At 37.6% G+C, this 16,720-nt stretch overlaps 1 protein-coding gene across 8 annotated transcripts in view; it reads left to right on the plus strand.

Annotated features, from left to right (window-relative positions):
- The window catches only part of LOC5576734 (myb-like protein A), a 571,099-nt gene that overhangs the window by 377,609 nt on the left and 176,770 nt on the right, over positions 1 to 16,720 (plus strand). For all 8 annotated transcript variants that reach the window (XM_021837660.1, XM_021837661.1, XM_021837662.1 and 5 more), the window contains one exon: positions 11,280 to 11,339. In XM_021837660.1, coding sequence (XP_021693352.1) covers positions 11,280 to 11,339 — 60 coding nt within the window. The remainder of the gene's footprint in view (positions 1 to 11,279; positions 11,340 to 16,720) is intronic.

Raw genomic sequence — 16,720 nt, forward strand, 5'->3', positions numbered from 1 at the left:
TCTCAACGGGTACTTCCGCATAATCTCCGGCTTACTTCCATAAACCTCCGCCGACGCTACCTGTGCAGAAACTGGTATTCTTCCGTTTCGTTATCGAGTGTACGCAGCCATCTACCGTAAAGCGTCTACGCACGCTTCAAAAACAGCTGGAAATTATAGAGTCGCTCGAGCAGATTCGAATCCTCCGTGATATTACCAATTCCAGTCTTCCTCCTTTGGCTAGAATCCACTGGCATGGAGCGAGCTGGTGGCAGCTACCCCCTCCAAACATAGACGAGCAGGTAAAATAGGCCTTCCGTAGTGATTATAACTCCACGATGTTAGAACGTCCGCACTGGAACTTCTACGGACTAAGCACCCAGAACACATAGGTACACCGTTTCACAGATGGCTCTCTTTCCCAGCGAGGAGGAGGTATTGCCATCTATGGCGCTAACCTGACACGTTGTCAAAGACAACGGCTAGACCCAACCAACAACAAAAATCAGCACTCGCATGCACGCCAACGGTCCTTTCTCTTATTTATTTTCAGTCCTAGCCTTCTGCTATCCGGCTTCCTGAGCTTGCAAAGGCTGGGAGCAAACCGTTTTTGACGGTGAGTTAGAATCAACATTTTAATTGTTAAAAAGTCATAATGGTGAGACCCCTTGGTTGGGCTCAAAGGCGATCCTTCCTTACCCCTTTTTCGTGGAAGAGGTAGAGAACTAGCCATAAATATGTCAATTGACAAGAACTTCAAACTTACTATTTTCAATAAAAATGACTTTCACAAGAAACTATAAACAAAACGATTAGATTAAACCAATTTTTTTTTGGGGCTACCCAAAGTTTTTAATTATCAGAATCGATTTTTTAAGTTCAAATAAATAGTTAAATCAAAACTGTCTTCAGCAAACTTGTGCATAACAATATTTTCTACAACCATAAATTACGTCACACAAAACAGTTTCATTCGAAACATAAACATAGATAACGTACAGGGTCAACTATTCTCCAGAGAAATGCAAAACTTGACTAAACATAACTTCATCGAAAGCATCATACATCTAAAATTAACAAGAACAGAGCAAAAACGTTTTCCTACTTAATAGTCGATGTGATCCATTTTGCACTCTATCCAAAAATATTTTTTACTGGATTCTTCAAAATACTTTCTTTAAAACTACTGAAATTATTGATTAAATAAGATACTTTTATCAAAAAATATCTCAATTTTTCAGTTTCGGGGTATTCGGTGTTCAGACAGACCGGAATAGATGATATTTTGGCGTTCTAAAGATACGTTAAGAACTCCAGAAGTTCTGATTTTTCCTATGCTTTTTTGAAACAGACGTACCATCAAACAGATAAGCTCGATTATTAGAGCAAATAATGTAGGTATTTTGATATTTCGGATGGCTGGGTACGTTTTCCTGAGACTTTTTTGTCACTCTTCTTGCAAAAAAATAGTTCAAATATTTTTTTTTGTCACCCTGTGTTATGCCATTAATCCAATTTGCGTAACCCTTCCGCAAACGATCGAAAACTGACTTCACCAATTGTCGTCCAAGCACGCTTTTCCGGTTTCTTCCGTCTCTTCCGCGGCGACCGGTGTCAAAAAGTATCACCTCAATATGCCAATCAATTCCCTCCGCCCGAAGTCTCCGCAGAGGAATAGCTATGTGGTACCTCACTGACCGACCAACCGCATTGTGGTGTCCGACCTTATGCAATACCTATTGTTGTTCACCGCTCCACCGAGCTCCTCCACGGTGCTTTCTTCTTCGGCGCCGCTGCTGATGGTTGAAGTTCATGGGACATTAACTTTTCTGCATACAGACATCAGCGTCCGAATCGGAACCTATGGCACAGTGAAATTTTGATTGGATCGATTGGCGGTCGATGATTAAGATCGGCACCTTACGAAAGGGGGTTTGCCTCTGTTCCGCTTACCATTTTTTTTTTTGGGCATCTCACGCCTTTGACGTGGTGCCGTAGAAGGTAGTAGGTTTTAGCAGCAATTGTGTAATGCCATGCAGACCGTGCAATCGTAATTCGAGTGCACAAAGGCAGTGTGGCGCGCCAAATATGTTGGTCAGTTGGACGGCGATGTAGCGACGAAATGCGACGCCATTGTTTGATTTTTACTAGTCGATGACGATGGATGGCGAGGTGGATTTATACAACTGCGAAGGTCTACTAAGTAAAAGGGTGACTAAGTTGGGCCAGAAGCTATTAATGTAAGGTGCCTTCTATACATCTTTGTTTGACATACAAACTTCTTCCTTTTTATTAATTCCTTTATTAGTATCATTTTGAACATTATATTCATTACTTATTTCTAGGTTTCTGTGTTAGGCAACACTGTCATCCTAATTTATTGAAACTAAATTAATCTTTTATGTTAACAGCTATCAGGTATCAGAAGGTCGGCTCCAGAGGCACCCTTGGGGATGGCTCAGTAATGTACAATTTTGTTTGACATCATGACTTCAAACTTTTCCAATATTGCTTGTGCTGAATTGCTGCCCAAGAATTGATCTGAAGCTTTACCCAGCACTTCGAAATCAGAATAGCTGGCTCAGGACCAATGAAGTCATGCAATACTCCATTACGAGCTAGCATATCAGCCTATTCATTTCAAGCGATGGAAGAATGACCTGGAACCCAAACAAGGTTTACAAAGTTGACTGAGTTCAGTTCTTCAATTCGAGTTCGACATGCGATAACAAGTCTCGACCTTGAGTCGGCCGAAGCAAGAGCTTCTATAGCAGCTTTACTATCTGAAGTATCGTCAAACGGGGTAACTTGCAACACTTTTCAACTTCCAAGTTATGTGGATGAAAAATTTAGGGATTCAGGTGAACCAAAACCAATATGGTATCCTAATTGCCATGTAAATAATACTATGCGGTATTTGTTTTATTATAATTTGGTTTCCTGGATCTAATTTCTTGGATCTAAGAAATTTACTGAGACTATTCCCGAAAGCAACAGTGGAATTTATTATTGAAATTTGCGATTTTACTAGGAATGTTAAAAGAAATTTCTCCAGAATATTCAGGAATTCCTAAATGAAATCCTCTACGATTCGATATACAGAAACTTGTTCAGGGATTCCTTCAACAATTCCTTTAATAAGTCTTCAAATAATTCCGTCAGGGATTACTCCATAAAATCCTACACAGATTCTTCCAGGAATTGTCTCAGCGACTCTTCTAAAAATTAACATCAAATATTTCTTCAGGAATTCCAAATAGAATTCCGCCAGGAATTCTTCAAACTTTACCAGGGATTCCTCAATATAACCCTCCAGAGATTCTCCCAGAACTACTAAAAATTTCACCAGAAATTCATCGGGAAAATTCTCTAAGAATTACTTCAGCGATTCATCCAGAAATCCCACCAGAGATTACTATATGAGCTATAATATTCCTTTAGAAATTCTTCTAAGAATTATTCCAGAAAATCCACAAAGGATTCCACCAGCAATACTTCCAAGCATATTTCTAGAGATTCCTTCTGAAATCCAAATACCCCTAAGAAATTCCTTTCAGAATTCCATCAGAAATTCCTAAAGAAAGTCCTCTGAACATTCATTCAGTAAATTTTCCAGGAATGCCTACCGAAAATCCTTCAAAAATTTCTTCCTGAAAAATTCTTAGGGGATTCCTTCAGGAAATATCCCAGATTTCTCCAGAAATTTGTTAAGTGATTCAACCAGAACTTCCTGCAGAAATTCTTAAAGAAGTTATCAGCGATTCCTCAGAAATTTATCTGAAAGTCCGTCCATAAAATTCCAGTTCTCCTCCAGAAAATCCTCCAGAGATTGATCCAGTAAATTTCTTATAAATTGACTACATATCTTCTTCAGAGTTATTTTGTAAAGAACATCCCGTCAGATTCATTGACTTATTCTTCCAGAAACTCTTTCTCGAAGACGTTCTAAAATTACTCTGGGAATGTATCCAGGATTCCTCCAGAAAATACTACAGATACTTATCTACGATTCTTCCATAAAATACTCCACAGATTTTACAGAAATTCCGTAAAAAATTCCTTCAGCAATTCCTCTAGAAATTCATCCAGTAGTTTCTCTACAACTTCTATAACGAATTCCTTTAAGAAGTTTTCCATGAAATACGCTACGATTTGCTTCAGAAATTTCTGTACGGATTGCTGCAAGGGTTTTTACAAAAATTTCACCAGGGATTCCATTAGAAATCCGTCCAGAAATATTTCCAGAAGGTGCTTCAGAACCTCCTCTATGTATTCCTCCAGAGATTGCTTCTGAATTTTTAAACTATTTTTGAGCGTTTCTTCAATGGTCCTTTCACAAATTTCATAACGATTTAGGGGGTGGGTGGGTGTCCTATCGTTATTACGGCTCATACAAACTTTGTAGAGTACCAATACAAAAAGCGGTAATAGAGAGGGTGGGTGGACACAATTTAGTTATGAAATGTATGAACAAGCCCTTGGTAAAACCTAGAGCATTTTTGAAAGAAATCCTTGGAGTAATTTCTGGAAAAAGTGGAATTCCTGATATATCCATAGAGGATTTCTTGTTAAAATTTCTAAAGGAATCCTTACAGAAAAGTCCGAGGGATTCCCTGGAGAAACTCCTGCATAAATTTATGGAAGAACCCCTGAGGAGGGAGGCCTGTGATGATTTCTGAATAAATATCTTGTGGAATTTCTGAAAGAATTCCTGGTGGATTTCCTGACGGATTGCTGTCGAAATTCCTAGATGAATCACTTTGAGAGGCCTCATAGACACGATTTGCGGAAATCCTGGAGGACGCCATGGTGAAAGATCTGGGAGATATTCTAAAACAATCGGATTGAATCCTTGGATATCTGAAGGAATTCTTGGAGAAACTTCTGGACCAAGTTTCTGACTAACTTCTGCAAATATTTCTAAAAAATCTAGAAAGGAATTTATGAAAGAATTTTTTTTAAGAATTTCTGAACTTCCACTTTGAGGAACTTTAGGATTTCTTGGAAAATCCATCGTAGAATTTCTGTAAGATGATTCAGACGAATGTCTGCAAAAATCTTTGGAAGTTTTCTTGTAGAAATCAAAGATTTTCTAGGGAATATCTGGAAAAAAAATCGTAGAGATTCCTGGAAGAGTTTCTAAGAGACTATTGGCAAGATTTCTGGATGAATTTTATGGAAGAATACTTAAAGAAATACTTGAAAGAATTTGACGAGAAGTTTTCGGAAAACTACTTGGACGAATTCTTGGAGTAATGCCTAGATTAATTGTTGGAAGAATACTGGTAAACTCCCTGAGAGAATTCCAGGTGAAATCCTCCGACCAATTTCATGAGGAATCTTTGAAGTAATTTCTAGAGGAACTCTAGAAAAAATGTTTGGAGTAAGTCTTTGAAGAACAATTGTAAAATCTTCAGGATACCATTTTACTGTAATATCTGGAGGAACTTCTGAAGTAGTCCATTAAAAAATTCAAGGCTGGTAGCGACTAGACAGCAAAATAATAGTGACTAAAATGAACAAAATAGTAACTTAAAATTGACTTCTGCAACTGGAAACATTAGTCCGAAAATATGTCTAGGAACAAAAATGCGTTCTTCTTAATCAGAAATAGTAACAAATTATATTGAACACAATTTTAAAAATTATAAAAATTTGATTCTGTAATAAACTGAGATATGTTTAATCAGTCAAAGATAAGACAAGACAGCTCGTTTTCGAAAATTCAATAAACTAATTACAATAAACATGAAACACCATCATCATAACTTTTCAGATGTTGATAATTTGTGACCTAACGAAAAATATGCCCTAACTTGTTCCGCTTCTTAGTTTTCACCACAAATTACTTCTCATTTCCAACAATACATTTTAAGCCATTCTGCCAGAAAAAATCGCCATTAATCTTTACCCTACTTGACTTGGCTTGACTATCAAAAATATAACTTGTCATATATAAAAAAAAATCTTGCTGTTTGAATTAGAAAATATTACTTGTCGTTTCATTATCTTCGCATGAAAAATAGTGACTTTAGTGAACTATTTTGTGAAAATAATGACGTTAGTAACTTCTTGATAACTAATTGAATATTAGTGCACAGATCGAAAATCATTGATCGTGTGCTAGAATAAGGGCGTAAGTCGCATGATCGATTTCTCTTCATCGATTCTCTCTTCTGTGAGCATTTTTTCACTTCAGGACGCTAGGCAGCGATGCAATCTTTTGTCCTGAGGTGAAAAAATGCTGACAAATCCGCATCTTGTCACTTTTACTCATAGAAGAGAGGATCGATGAAGAGAAATCGATCATGCGACTTACGCCCTTATTCTAGCACACGCTTGAATTCATTAAAGAGTGATTCGCTAACAGTCCTGAGAATTCTTGAAGGAATTACTGGAGGTATCCCAGGAGAAATTTATTGAGGCAATCCTGGAAAAATTACTCATAGAATCCCTAACCAATCTGATTCTCGACTTAATTCTATCAAAGCTAGATAGTCATCGGAAAATCCATAAGTTTGTAAACCTCTTTTATTGAGGGTCCTAAATAGCGTATCCGCTACGAGATTCCACAAATGTGGTGTCTGGTGTAAAGACTCCCTCTTGGGGGCATCCGCAAACACTCAATTTCCATATCACAGCTAGACGCAATGTCGAGAAGAGAGTCTGTTTTTGAGCATTTGTTAATCCAATTGATAATCATCATAGCAAGCCCATGGCATTAAAAGACATGTTATCAAAGGCACCCTCAATGTCCAAAAAAACACCCAAGCAGGATTGCTTCTGACCGAATGCTTTCTCGATTCGATAATGCGTTCCAGACATTTCAGAAGAAAAAATGTCAGACTGATTGGTCTAAAACTCTTCGCTTATTCATACGCAAAGTCTGAGCAGTTACATTCGAATGTTCAAAGAAGATGTGGCGATAATCGGATAATGATTCTTCATCTGATACATGCCAATTCGTCAACTCGCGATCGATTCTGTTTGAGCAGTGCGAGTTCTTATCTAGTAGATACCTTGAAGGTTAGACGATTACCTATGATAAGTAGTTCAAGACCTGTACTACTTAAGTATTCCATCAGACTGGAGCCTCTCAAATTGATATCTGAGCTGCCTCAGATGAAGTGATGACCAAGGCCTTTGTCAGTATGCGTCAACTCGTTTAAAATCATCCATTTGAGATGGTTCATCATGTGGAAAATATACCGAATAATATACGTACTTCCTATTGAGAACACCAGGAGAAACATCGATTGGGATAGCACATACATCTCTGGTAGATAACTCAGGAATGAGTGTAGCAACGATTGCTTTATTAACGAGCACGCATGCGCGGGGCATAGAGCCCCAGTTTGCCCTTTCAACTTTGCTGAAAGTAGCAAAAACTGGGTTCCACGAGGTTACCTATGTAGAAGTTCCCCTTACAAAAGTAAGGTTCTTGAACTAGCGCCACTTGGGCTGTACCATTTTGCATGAATCTGCAAAGACTGATCGTTGATGTTCTTTTATACTGAAGATTGATCTGAGTTATCCAAACCGTAGCTACTACCCCAACTAGGCAGGATTAGGCTTTTTGCAATTTCAGCACGATAAAGACCAGCAGCGAAAAATCCAGATCGGTATCAATCGAAAGTCGCCAAAGACGAGAATGCACAGAGTATACTGTGTAAAACGTAATCCATATAAGTGACAATTCAAACTAGAAAACAACATATTCCTAATCCCCCCCATATTTAGCCACAGGCTTGAGACTGAAGAAGGTTAGCCGATTATCTCGGAGAAACACAAGGTCGCCTGCAACATTGCAAAGTTGCAAAAGAAGGGCACGATACTGAAGAGAGCGCCCTGGTACTCCACAGGTTCCGTTAGCAGGTCTGGTTTTATTTAAAATCCCTAACTATTTATTCCTAGGCATGGTACGCATCACACAATGAATAAGGGGTTGCTTATGAGATTCCATTTTTGCAAATATGAAAAATATATTCAAAATTTTTGCAGTCTACTACAAATGACACGCAGGCTTCGACTTTAGGCGAAGAGGCCTGTGACATCCGCAAACAAAGTTTTTTGATATCCTTGAGGTAACTCAGGTTAGTCAGATGTGAAAATATTGTATAATATTAGTCCCAAATCCTGCCTTGAGGAACACCAGCTCTTACAGGAAGTTCAGGAGTTCTGATAAATAACCTGAAGAGAACAATTTGACAGATAACTTTGGATTATTCTAACAATGTATGCTGGAAAATAAAAGTGTTTTAATTTTACAATCAAGCCTTCATGTCAAACACTGTCGAATGCTTTTTCTATGTCTAGAAGAGCAATACCAGTAGAATAGCTTTCGGATTTTACGGAACGAATTAAATGTGTTATACGTAAAAGTTGATGAGTGGTCGAATGTCCATGTCGGAATCCGAACTGTTCGTTGGCAAAAATTCAATTTTCGTTGACCATCATTCTGTCCGAAATGGCCTTTTCAAAAAGTTTACTGATGGAGGAAATCAGGAAGAGGCAAAACAATCTAGTGCCACATCATCTAATTTACATAGGAAAAATCAACTTTAAGTAGTTACACTATCAGGAACAATACGACTGACCACAACTTTTCCCCGCATTTGCTATTGTTTCCCGACCGCTTTGCGTGAGCGACTCTTTCAACAGCTTATCAAAACACTCACACTTCCGGCATTTTAGACGTTCCGATCACGGCACCAACACCAATTGGAACTAAAAATAAATCCACTCCAGTGGATTCCGCTGAAACGTTATGCCCAGCTGTGCAGCCCAGCCAGAGGAAGCTTATCACGCTAATTAATGACTGATTCACCTCCCTCTCATCCCCCCTCACCCTTCTCTAGCACACATTTATGTCTTCCCCACGAAGGTGAAACATTCACTGCTCGACAATTTCCGACAAGTTTGTGAATGTTTTAATAACTAGGTTCGGAACACGCCGATGAGTGTCTACCCGACCACAATCACATAACAAGATTAGTACACATTTTTAGCGACACCAGTTAAAAATAAAAGAAGTTGCTATAATTTTGTTGTCTAGTTTGTGGCAAGTATTATCCGAGGTTATGGACAGTGACATAATTTGCAATAATTCTGTTAGTTTGTAACACCTTTGAAACACTGTTTGTAATAATTTTGTTATAATAATAATAGAATTAAAAAATTTCTTGGTTCATTTTTTGCTAATGTTTTGCTATATTAGTAACTAACTGGACATGTTTTATAACAAGTGGTGATATAAAAAAATCCTGTTATATAATTCTGTTATAATCTTGTTTCTTCCGTCCAGTTGGGTTTGTATCAGATTCTCATATTTAAATTATGAGAAACGCTTTGATTGCGGTTGCAGCACAACACAGCACAATGAGAAAGTCAATGAGGGAGCCGGAGCAGGTGTGAAAACCAGGCAAAGGGGCAGGGAAGATAGCGCAATTAATGACTCGTGTAAACTAAACACACACACAGTTCGGTCTTTCTAAAATTGGTGTGTAAAACTGTTACTTCCCCATAACTGTTTTCGATGCGGCAGTTGGCGCTGTGTTGCACCGGAAAGTTACGGTCAAGGACAGAGACGACTTGACTAATGGGTGATTGATGTTAAACTTCAACATATTTGGAACCTGGATCAATACTTGAAATAGGTCCAAACTTTTTTGTTTATCGAAATAATCGCCTGGATGGAGTATGTGGAGGAGATGCTATCATCATTCTTTGAAACATAAACTCTTTTCGTCATTCGAAACCAAAGTTTTTGAAACTTTCGGCGTTTCTGTTGCAACACAGCTAGGTAAATATACTTTCATAGCTACCTATTTGCCTTTTAAGTGCACTGGGCAGCAAGTTTGTTTGCTTCAAACTGGCTTGCGGAAATTGAACCGTACCTAATAGGTCAAAAAATGGTGACTTAAATGCTAAACATCGCTCATGGAATAATTTGCAAATCATTCCCAGCGGCAGAATTTTATTTTATTTAACAAATGTTTTCAGTTGATATATTGTCCTTACAAAGGGAATTATGCCAAGTTTGTTCCAAATTCTAAATCAGACAAAAATCCTGCTGAAACTACTAGCTATCGTCCAAGCATCAAATTTCATTCGTTCCAAAAAACCTGAAGGCAAATCAATAGAAGAGCCTGCAACAAAACGGAAGTTTTTTCGTTAATATTCTAAAAAATTATACCCAGTGAATCTTAAATAAAATTCCCAAACTCAAACTTCATCACAATGTGAATTTGACCCCTAATTTATTCACAATTTTCACCATTTGACATTTATATCGGCAAACAGCACTATCCGACAGTAATTGATTGTTCATTAGACAGAAATTTGCATACACATCCGCTGCCGATTACCACTACTATTCTCAACAGACAAATAATCCAACCGATCTCACACTCCTCACCCTCAACCCCAATAGAGCTATTAGCTTCATTGAATTGACGAATCATCTGCCGGCTTTCCTCCAACCAGCCAACCACCCACAAACTGACCAAACGGCATGCTCATCTCAGCTTTGACGTGCAAACAAACATGCTTGTCTAGCGGCTCCGTTGTTTTTTTTTTTGCAACGTTCTTGAGTCCGTGCATTCGCACCGTAATGCTTCGTTGGTTGTGTGGTGACATCGCTTCCTATGTGAAGCGAAAACGAGAATGCAATCGATTTAGGGAGACTTACGGCTTCGGCACCATTCGACTATTATCGGCAATCAAATTTCAAACTCCAAATACACAGTATTTTTCTATTAAAACACACCAGTGGAACCATTCAGATGATTCTTTGTTCTGCCCGCTTCCCGCTGGCGAGATTTTCGATACTAAACAAACGATATCGCCGGATATGTCATCAATTCAAATGAGCACGCCTCAAAATGTGACGACTGATTTGGAGCTGCCGAAGAGATTCGCCAGCAGTTGTTATGGGAAAGTTGCCCAAGAGAGTGAGCCTGCCGACAATAGTCACACTGACAAGGGGTGTTTGCAGCGTTGTAAAAACGTTTCCAAAAGCATTTTAACAAGTCTGTCGGTGTGAATCGATAGAGGATTGAGAAACGCATATAAGTAAATAGACAAACATAGAATTTGTTAGCTGATGTCCGAGAAAATTACAAAAGAAGCACGGCATCGGCTTAAGCTGCCGAGAATACGTAAGTTCCCCTAGGTCCGTTGCAATCTCATCCAAATTTGAACCCGATCACATTCAAACAATATTCTCAAACTTGCAGCAGACCAGAGCACTAATCGATTCTATGTTTTTTTCCTCTCTTTTCGTTCTCTTTTCATGGCAGCTGGTGGAGAGGGGAGTGACGTAGAAACGAACAACATTCAGGATCTACTAAACGATACCGGTGAGTAAACGCGTTCATATTATACAGTCCAAACGAGCATGCAATTCCTCAGCACGGAGAGTGATCAACTTGTGCGCAACAACTTGAATTCAATTTTCATCGCTTTTAACATCACCACTGGGTGGGTGCTTGTCTTCGCTAATAGCTTCTTGTGTGCAATTTTCATCGCCATCATTCGTACAACTGCTGTTCCAAATTTAGAAGGATCTCATATGCAAAATTCGGCGAAATAAAAAACATTGTCGTTGAAATTATTGAGGCACATTTTAAAAGTTATTACATTTTTTTAAATATTTCATTCATAAAAATCAGATTTAATCAATACAATTTTATTGGCGTTCGCAAGCAAAATAATCTGGTTGTTACAGCACATTGCTTTCAACATTCTTGTGTGCAATTACAGTGGTGAGCAAAAGATTTGGTAATTCATAATTTTGAATATTTCTACACTGTTTCTTCAATAGGGCCTAACTTTTTTTTGAATTTATTTTATTAGTATCTTTCCAAACATTACATTAATTTCTTATATCTATGTGTTCTGTGTTATTAGAGAACACTATAATCCTAATTTGGTGAAACAAATTTAAGATTTTATTAACATTTTGTTAACAACATATTACATTTCATTTGCCGTAGCAGTTCGAATTTTTTACAGGTGAGTTGATTTCACCTGTTTATAAGAGAAAAAAAACGCTTTGAATTTACTTAACCTAACTTAACCTAAACATATAACGCATTAATCGTGGCAATAGGAGATTGTAACTATTTTTGCCTGAAATGTTGTTCCAATGTTTCAACATTGGATATTCTATGTAACTCATTGGTACTATACCAGGGAGGAAGCTTCAGAATCATTTTCAAAATTTTATTTTGAATTCTCTGCATAGCTTTCTTGCTGGTATTACAACAGCTAGTCCATATTGGTGCAACATACAACATGACTGACCTTAAAATTTGTTTGAATATCAAAAGCTTGTGCTTAAGACAAAGTTTTGATTTTCTATTAACCCGCATAGGCCTGAGTGAAAGCAAAAATACTGAAACCCTCACCGCTCAGAGAATTCTTAACGGATTCAAATGATTTTTTGTCAGTTCACTGACCCACATATCTTGTTTCTAGAAGTGGCCAGAGGAACTAGGAAATATTCCTGTGGCCGGAGTTATTCCGGTGGATCACTGGGTCAAGTCGGGTAAAAAAGGGCTGTTTTTGGGACATGCCAAGTTACCTTTATTTATTTGCAATGACAATCATTTTAATTTGCATAAATCATTAAGATCTGACATGCAACATTATAAATGGAGAGTTTTGCACCGTTTAAGGTATACCGGATGTGGCCATTCGGACATAAAGCCCGGTAGAACCGGCTATAGATTTGTTGGATACTAATTTGTTTCAATTCGCGAAAAGTAGAAATCAAACATAATTGTGCACTGAAATGCGTTCCCATAAGCTTGAACAGATGTTCATATACAAATTGACCACTTTATCGTATGTTTCAGGTGTCCCAGGACCCGAAAATGGTCATATGTAGGATTAATCAAATGCAATATTCATAGTTATCCAATTCAATCGTTTCTCAAAAGGTTTACACTGATGCAATTTTCCAATTTTCTTTAAATTCCGTCATGTAGTGGCCACATTATAACCGATTCTGAAAATTATCTGCGACTTGTAATTTGCCTACTTCCAGGGGCACAAACGCACAGTACCCTTCTCACCTGACCTGACCCAGTGATCTACTGGAATAACTCCGGCCACAGGAATATTTCTGCGTTCCTCTGCCCACTTCTAGAAACTAGATATGTGTGCCAGTATACTGACAAAAAATCATTTGAATCCATTAAGAATTCGCTGAGTAGTGAGTGTTTTAGAATTTTTGCTTCCACTTAGGCCTATACGGGTTAATAAGGGGATAGAGACATTTTACAAATTTATTACATTTTGCTTGAATGCCCTCAATGTGATATTTAAAGTTATTTTTTTTTTTATCTAGCATGAGCCCTAGATACCTAACTTCATCTGACCAATTTATTGGAACCCCTCTCATCGTGACAACATGTCTACTTGAAGGTTTCAAATAAAGAGCTTTTGGTTTATGTGGGAATATTATTAGTTGAGGTTTGGAAGCATTAGGAGAAACCTTGGATGGCTAATTATTTTTTGTACGCTAGGGCACTGAAGTTGCCCAAAAAATCTTCAATGGGACGGCACTGGGCAAGTTGATTGGGCTCCTTTCGTTTTGTAAGTATTGTACGCTGAATGCTTGCTGTTTCGACGCCATCTTCGATTGAACTATCAGCACTCGAGCGTTAAGAATCTGCTACCAATTTTTGGGAAGTCCAGAGAGCAAATTCTCTTGGAAAGAATAAAAATTACGTTATAACATTCATTACAGAAAGTTATTGAAAATACTTTTTACTGAACACCCGTTACTCCTACAAAATCATTTTGATTAAAATATTCTTATTCGTATAATTTGAAATAAGATGCTTTTTCATAAAAATAAATAAATGATTTCAGCTGATAAACTGTGGGCATGAGTATGATAGATATTTCATTCGCCATGCTGACCAGAACCACATAACTAGCACTTGTGTATAGCCCACCATGTTTGTATATTGTATTATAAAAAGGTATTGTTGAGTAGTCCAGCTATGTACCACACTTCAATTTGGTATCATAATGGAATAAAGTAACGTTTGAAGCAATAAAAAAATGCTATAGTGAGGCACTGGAGAGCTTTTGTAAACTTGCTGGCAAGAACATAAAATATTTTAAGACACACATATTATTCATTAAGAAATCTCAGGTCATATTACATCTCTATTCAAATCGGTCGCAGTTGGGTTCACGGTTTACTTCAAAATATGATTTATGCTTTTGAAGTTTTGAACTTTTGTACTTTGATAGATCGATATCATTTGCAATAAATCATTTTTTAAGACACCGGCACGTAAATGCTTCCAGTGGACAGTTATGCCCTTCGTAGCAAGCACCACACTAGGCAACGGACTAGCATGCAACGCCCAGTGGCACAATAGGAATATGTTCCTGACGAAAAATTTTCCAGACTGTGGGGGCATAATTCAATGGTCAATTTGGGCCCATACTGACGATTTCAAAGGCACTGAATTAGTGATGAACGTAAGAGCTCGATTTTCTTATTTTATGCTTACTGCTAGCTCAAAAGCTTTGTTTGCCACCTTTTTCGTGAGATTTGAGCCTTTTGGTACGAACGAAAAATGTTACTATGTGTGATATCTGTACAAAAATCGTGCACAATTCATGTCAATGCCGATAGAGCTTAGTGACTTTTGAATACACCAACATTTGCTTGCAAACGTCATACACAGTTGGTTTTTGTTTTCCTCTGACAAACTTGCACACGCTTTTCAGATCCTTCAACATTATGGAAATATTACCCATGTAGAAAAAAAAAAAAAACTCCCGGCTACTGGGTGTTTCACTGACATAGTGCATATTCTTTATCTCTAAGGCACATGACTACGTCTATTCAAGGGCATCCATATACTTAAACGTGATAACCACTATGCTATATTTATTCCGAGCCCACTGATCAATTATTCAGATCACATTTTTTTCTTTCTTTTAAACCAGTTCTCTCACAAGCTTACAGTAAGCTCCTATGCGTTTGGTGGTCTCCTGGATACATTTTTACTTTATTCGTAATAAGAGATCCCTTAAAGATTTCTGATTTTCTATTAACATACTGGTTTGATTTCAAGTGCATATTTTTCGATCAATCGTTATCATATTTCTTTTCTATTTTAAATGAGATCATTTGTTAAGAGTCTTCTGACGAATTTCAGCAAAGATGTTTGAGGTGTGAGGACCATTTTTTTCGAACGTGTGGCGAAGACCCTTACAAGTTTCTTGATCAATTATTGTGACAGCCCTTGTTAGCTTCCTAGTCAGATCCTTACAAGATTCCTCAGGGAATTTTCGGTTGATTCTTTACGGCTTTCTAACGGATTCCTCCTCATTTTCTAAGCATATTATTTACCCTTTTACCGGTTGCATAATTTGCTACTACATTTCGACATAAATGTACTGTTTTCCACATGTTTAAAATCTATGTCGATTTTGATCATAGAACATCTGATTCTGAAGAAATTACAAAATCCCTTGAGAGATCGACGCGTACCCCAACCATAGCTCAGGCTGCAGAATGTTTCTCATGTTCCGTTATTTACTTTTCTGAACAATGCAATACATTGATTAGTCCGTTGAAAAACAATGAAGCAAATTGATACAACTGTTTTGAGCAATGCACATTTGTGTTTCTGGTACCTTCCAATTTAACCGAATATTTACAGATTTATTAGCGACAACTCAACCGATTTACATGATTTTTTGAGAAAAAGTCCTCGAGATCTCCACAGTGTTCAGCCCATATTCTCCTTTTTTAATTGTCTAAAATATAATGGTGATCAAATAAATTTATATAGGAAGAAGCAACCCCTTAGAAAATGTGGAATATTTCCAGAACCAGGAGAACATTGATTAAAATCGCAGATTCTAAGAATATAGTAGTGGGCCTAGTGGCCGTGTGGTTAGTCTCGTGAGGCATTTAAGCGCATTGTGTCATGGGGTGTGGGTTCGATTCCCACTTCAATCATTGAAACTTTTCGTCAGGAATGTTTCTCGGCTGTGGGGCATGCTTGTCCGTTGTCTAGTGTTAAGCTACAGTCTGTGCAGCTAAATGGCTGAAGATGATGACCGTCTTTTTTTTAAGCTGTGAAAAAATAGTGCAAAACAACAAAGTTATCATGTTTTAAATATTGTCTGTAAAAAAAGATTATGCTGTCGGTGCACAGTGCTTCGAAGAGCTTATATCCATGATCGAAATTGTGTTGCACCCAAATATTTGGTTTTAGAGGTATGGTGTCGGCAAAAAAGTTATTCGCCATGTAGAAGTCCTTCTTTTGAATGTATTATTTTTTTGATCCATCCACCTAGCAGTAAGATAGAATTTCATTTTTTTTTTTACAAAAGTAAAAATACACCAGAGGTGTCTTTGTAAAAGTTGTAGATAATTTCACTTCATGAAAATTTGCTGAACACACTTTAGTTCTGTCTATTGTACTTCAGGAGATATGGGTCGTTTTTTTTTATGAACGACCCCTGATAACTATATTTTTGGTAACATATTCGAGTATTCTTCTAACATTTACAGTGGCAATATTTTTAGCTTGCATTTGAAATAGTAACCCAATCGTATCCATTAAAACTAACACTGGTTCATGAAAAAACGACCCATATCTCTTCAATACAATAGATGGAGCCAAAGTGTGTTCAGACAATTTTCATGTAGTGACATTATCTACAACTTTTCCGAAGACACGATCGGTGTATTTTC

The sequence above is a fragment of the Aedes aegypti genome, chromosome 1, assembly GCF_002204515.2.
Source record: "Aedes aegypti strain LVP_AGWG chromosome 1, AaegL5.0 Primary Assembly, whole genome shotgun sequence".
NCBI classification, from domain to species: Eukaryota; Metazoa; Arthropoda; class Insecta; order Diptera; family Culicidae; genus Aedes; species Aedes aegypti.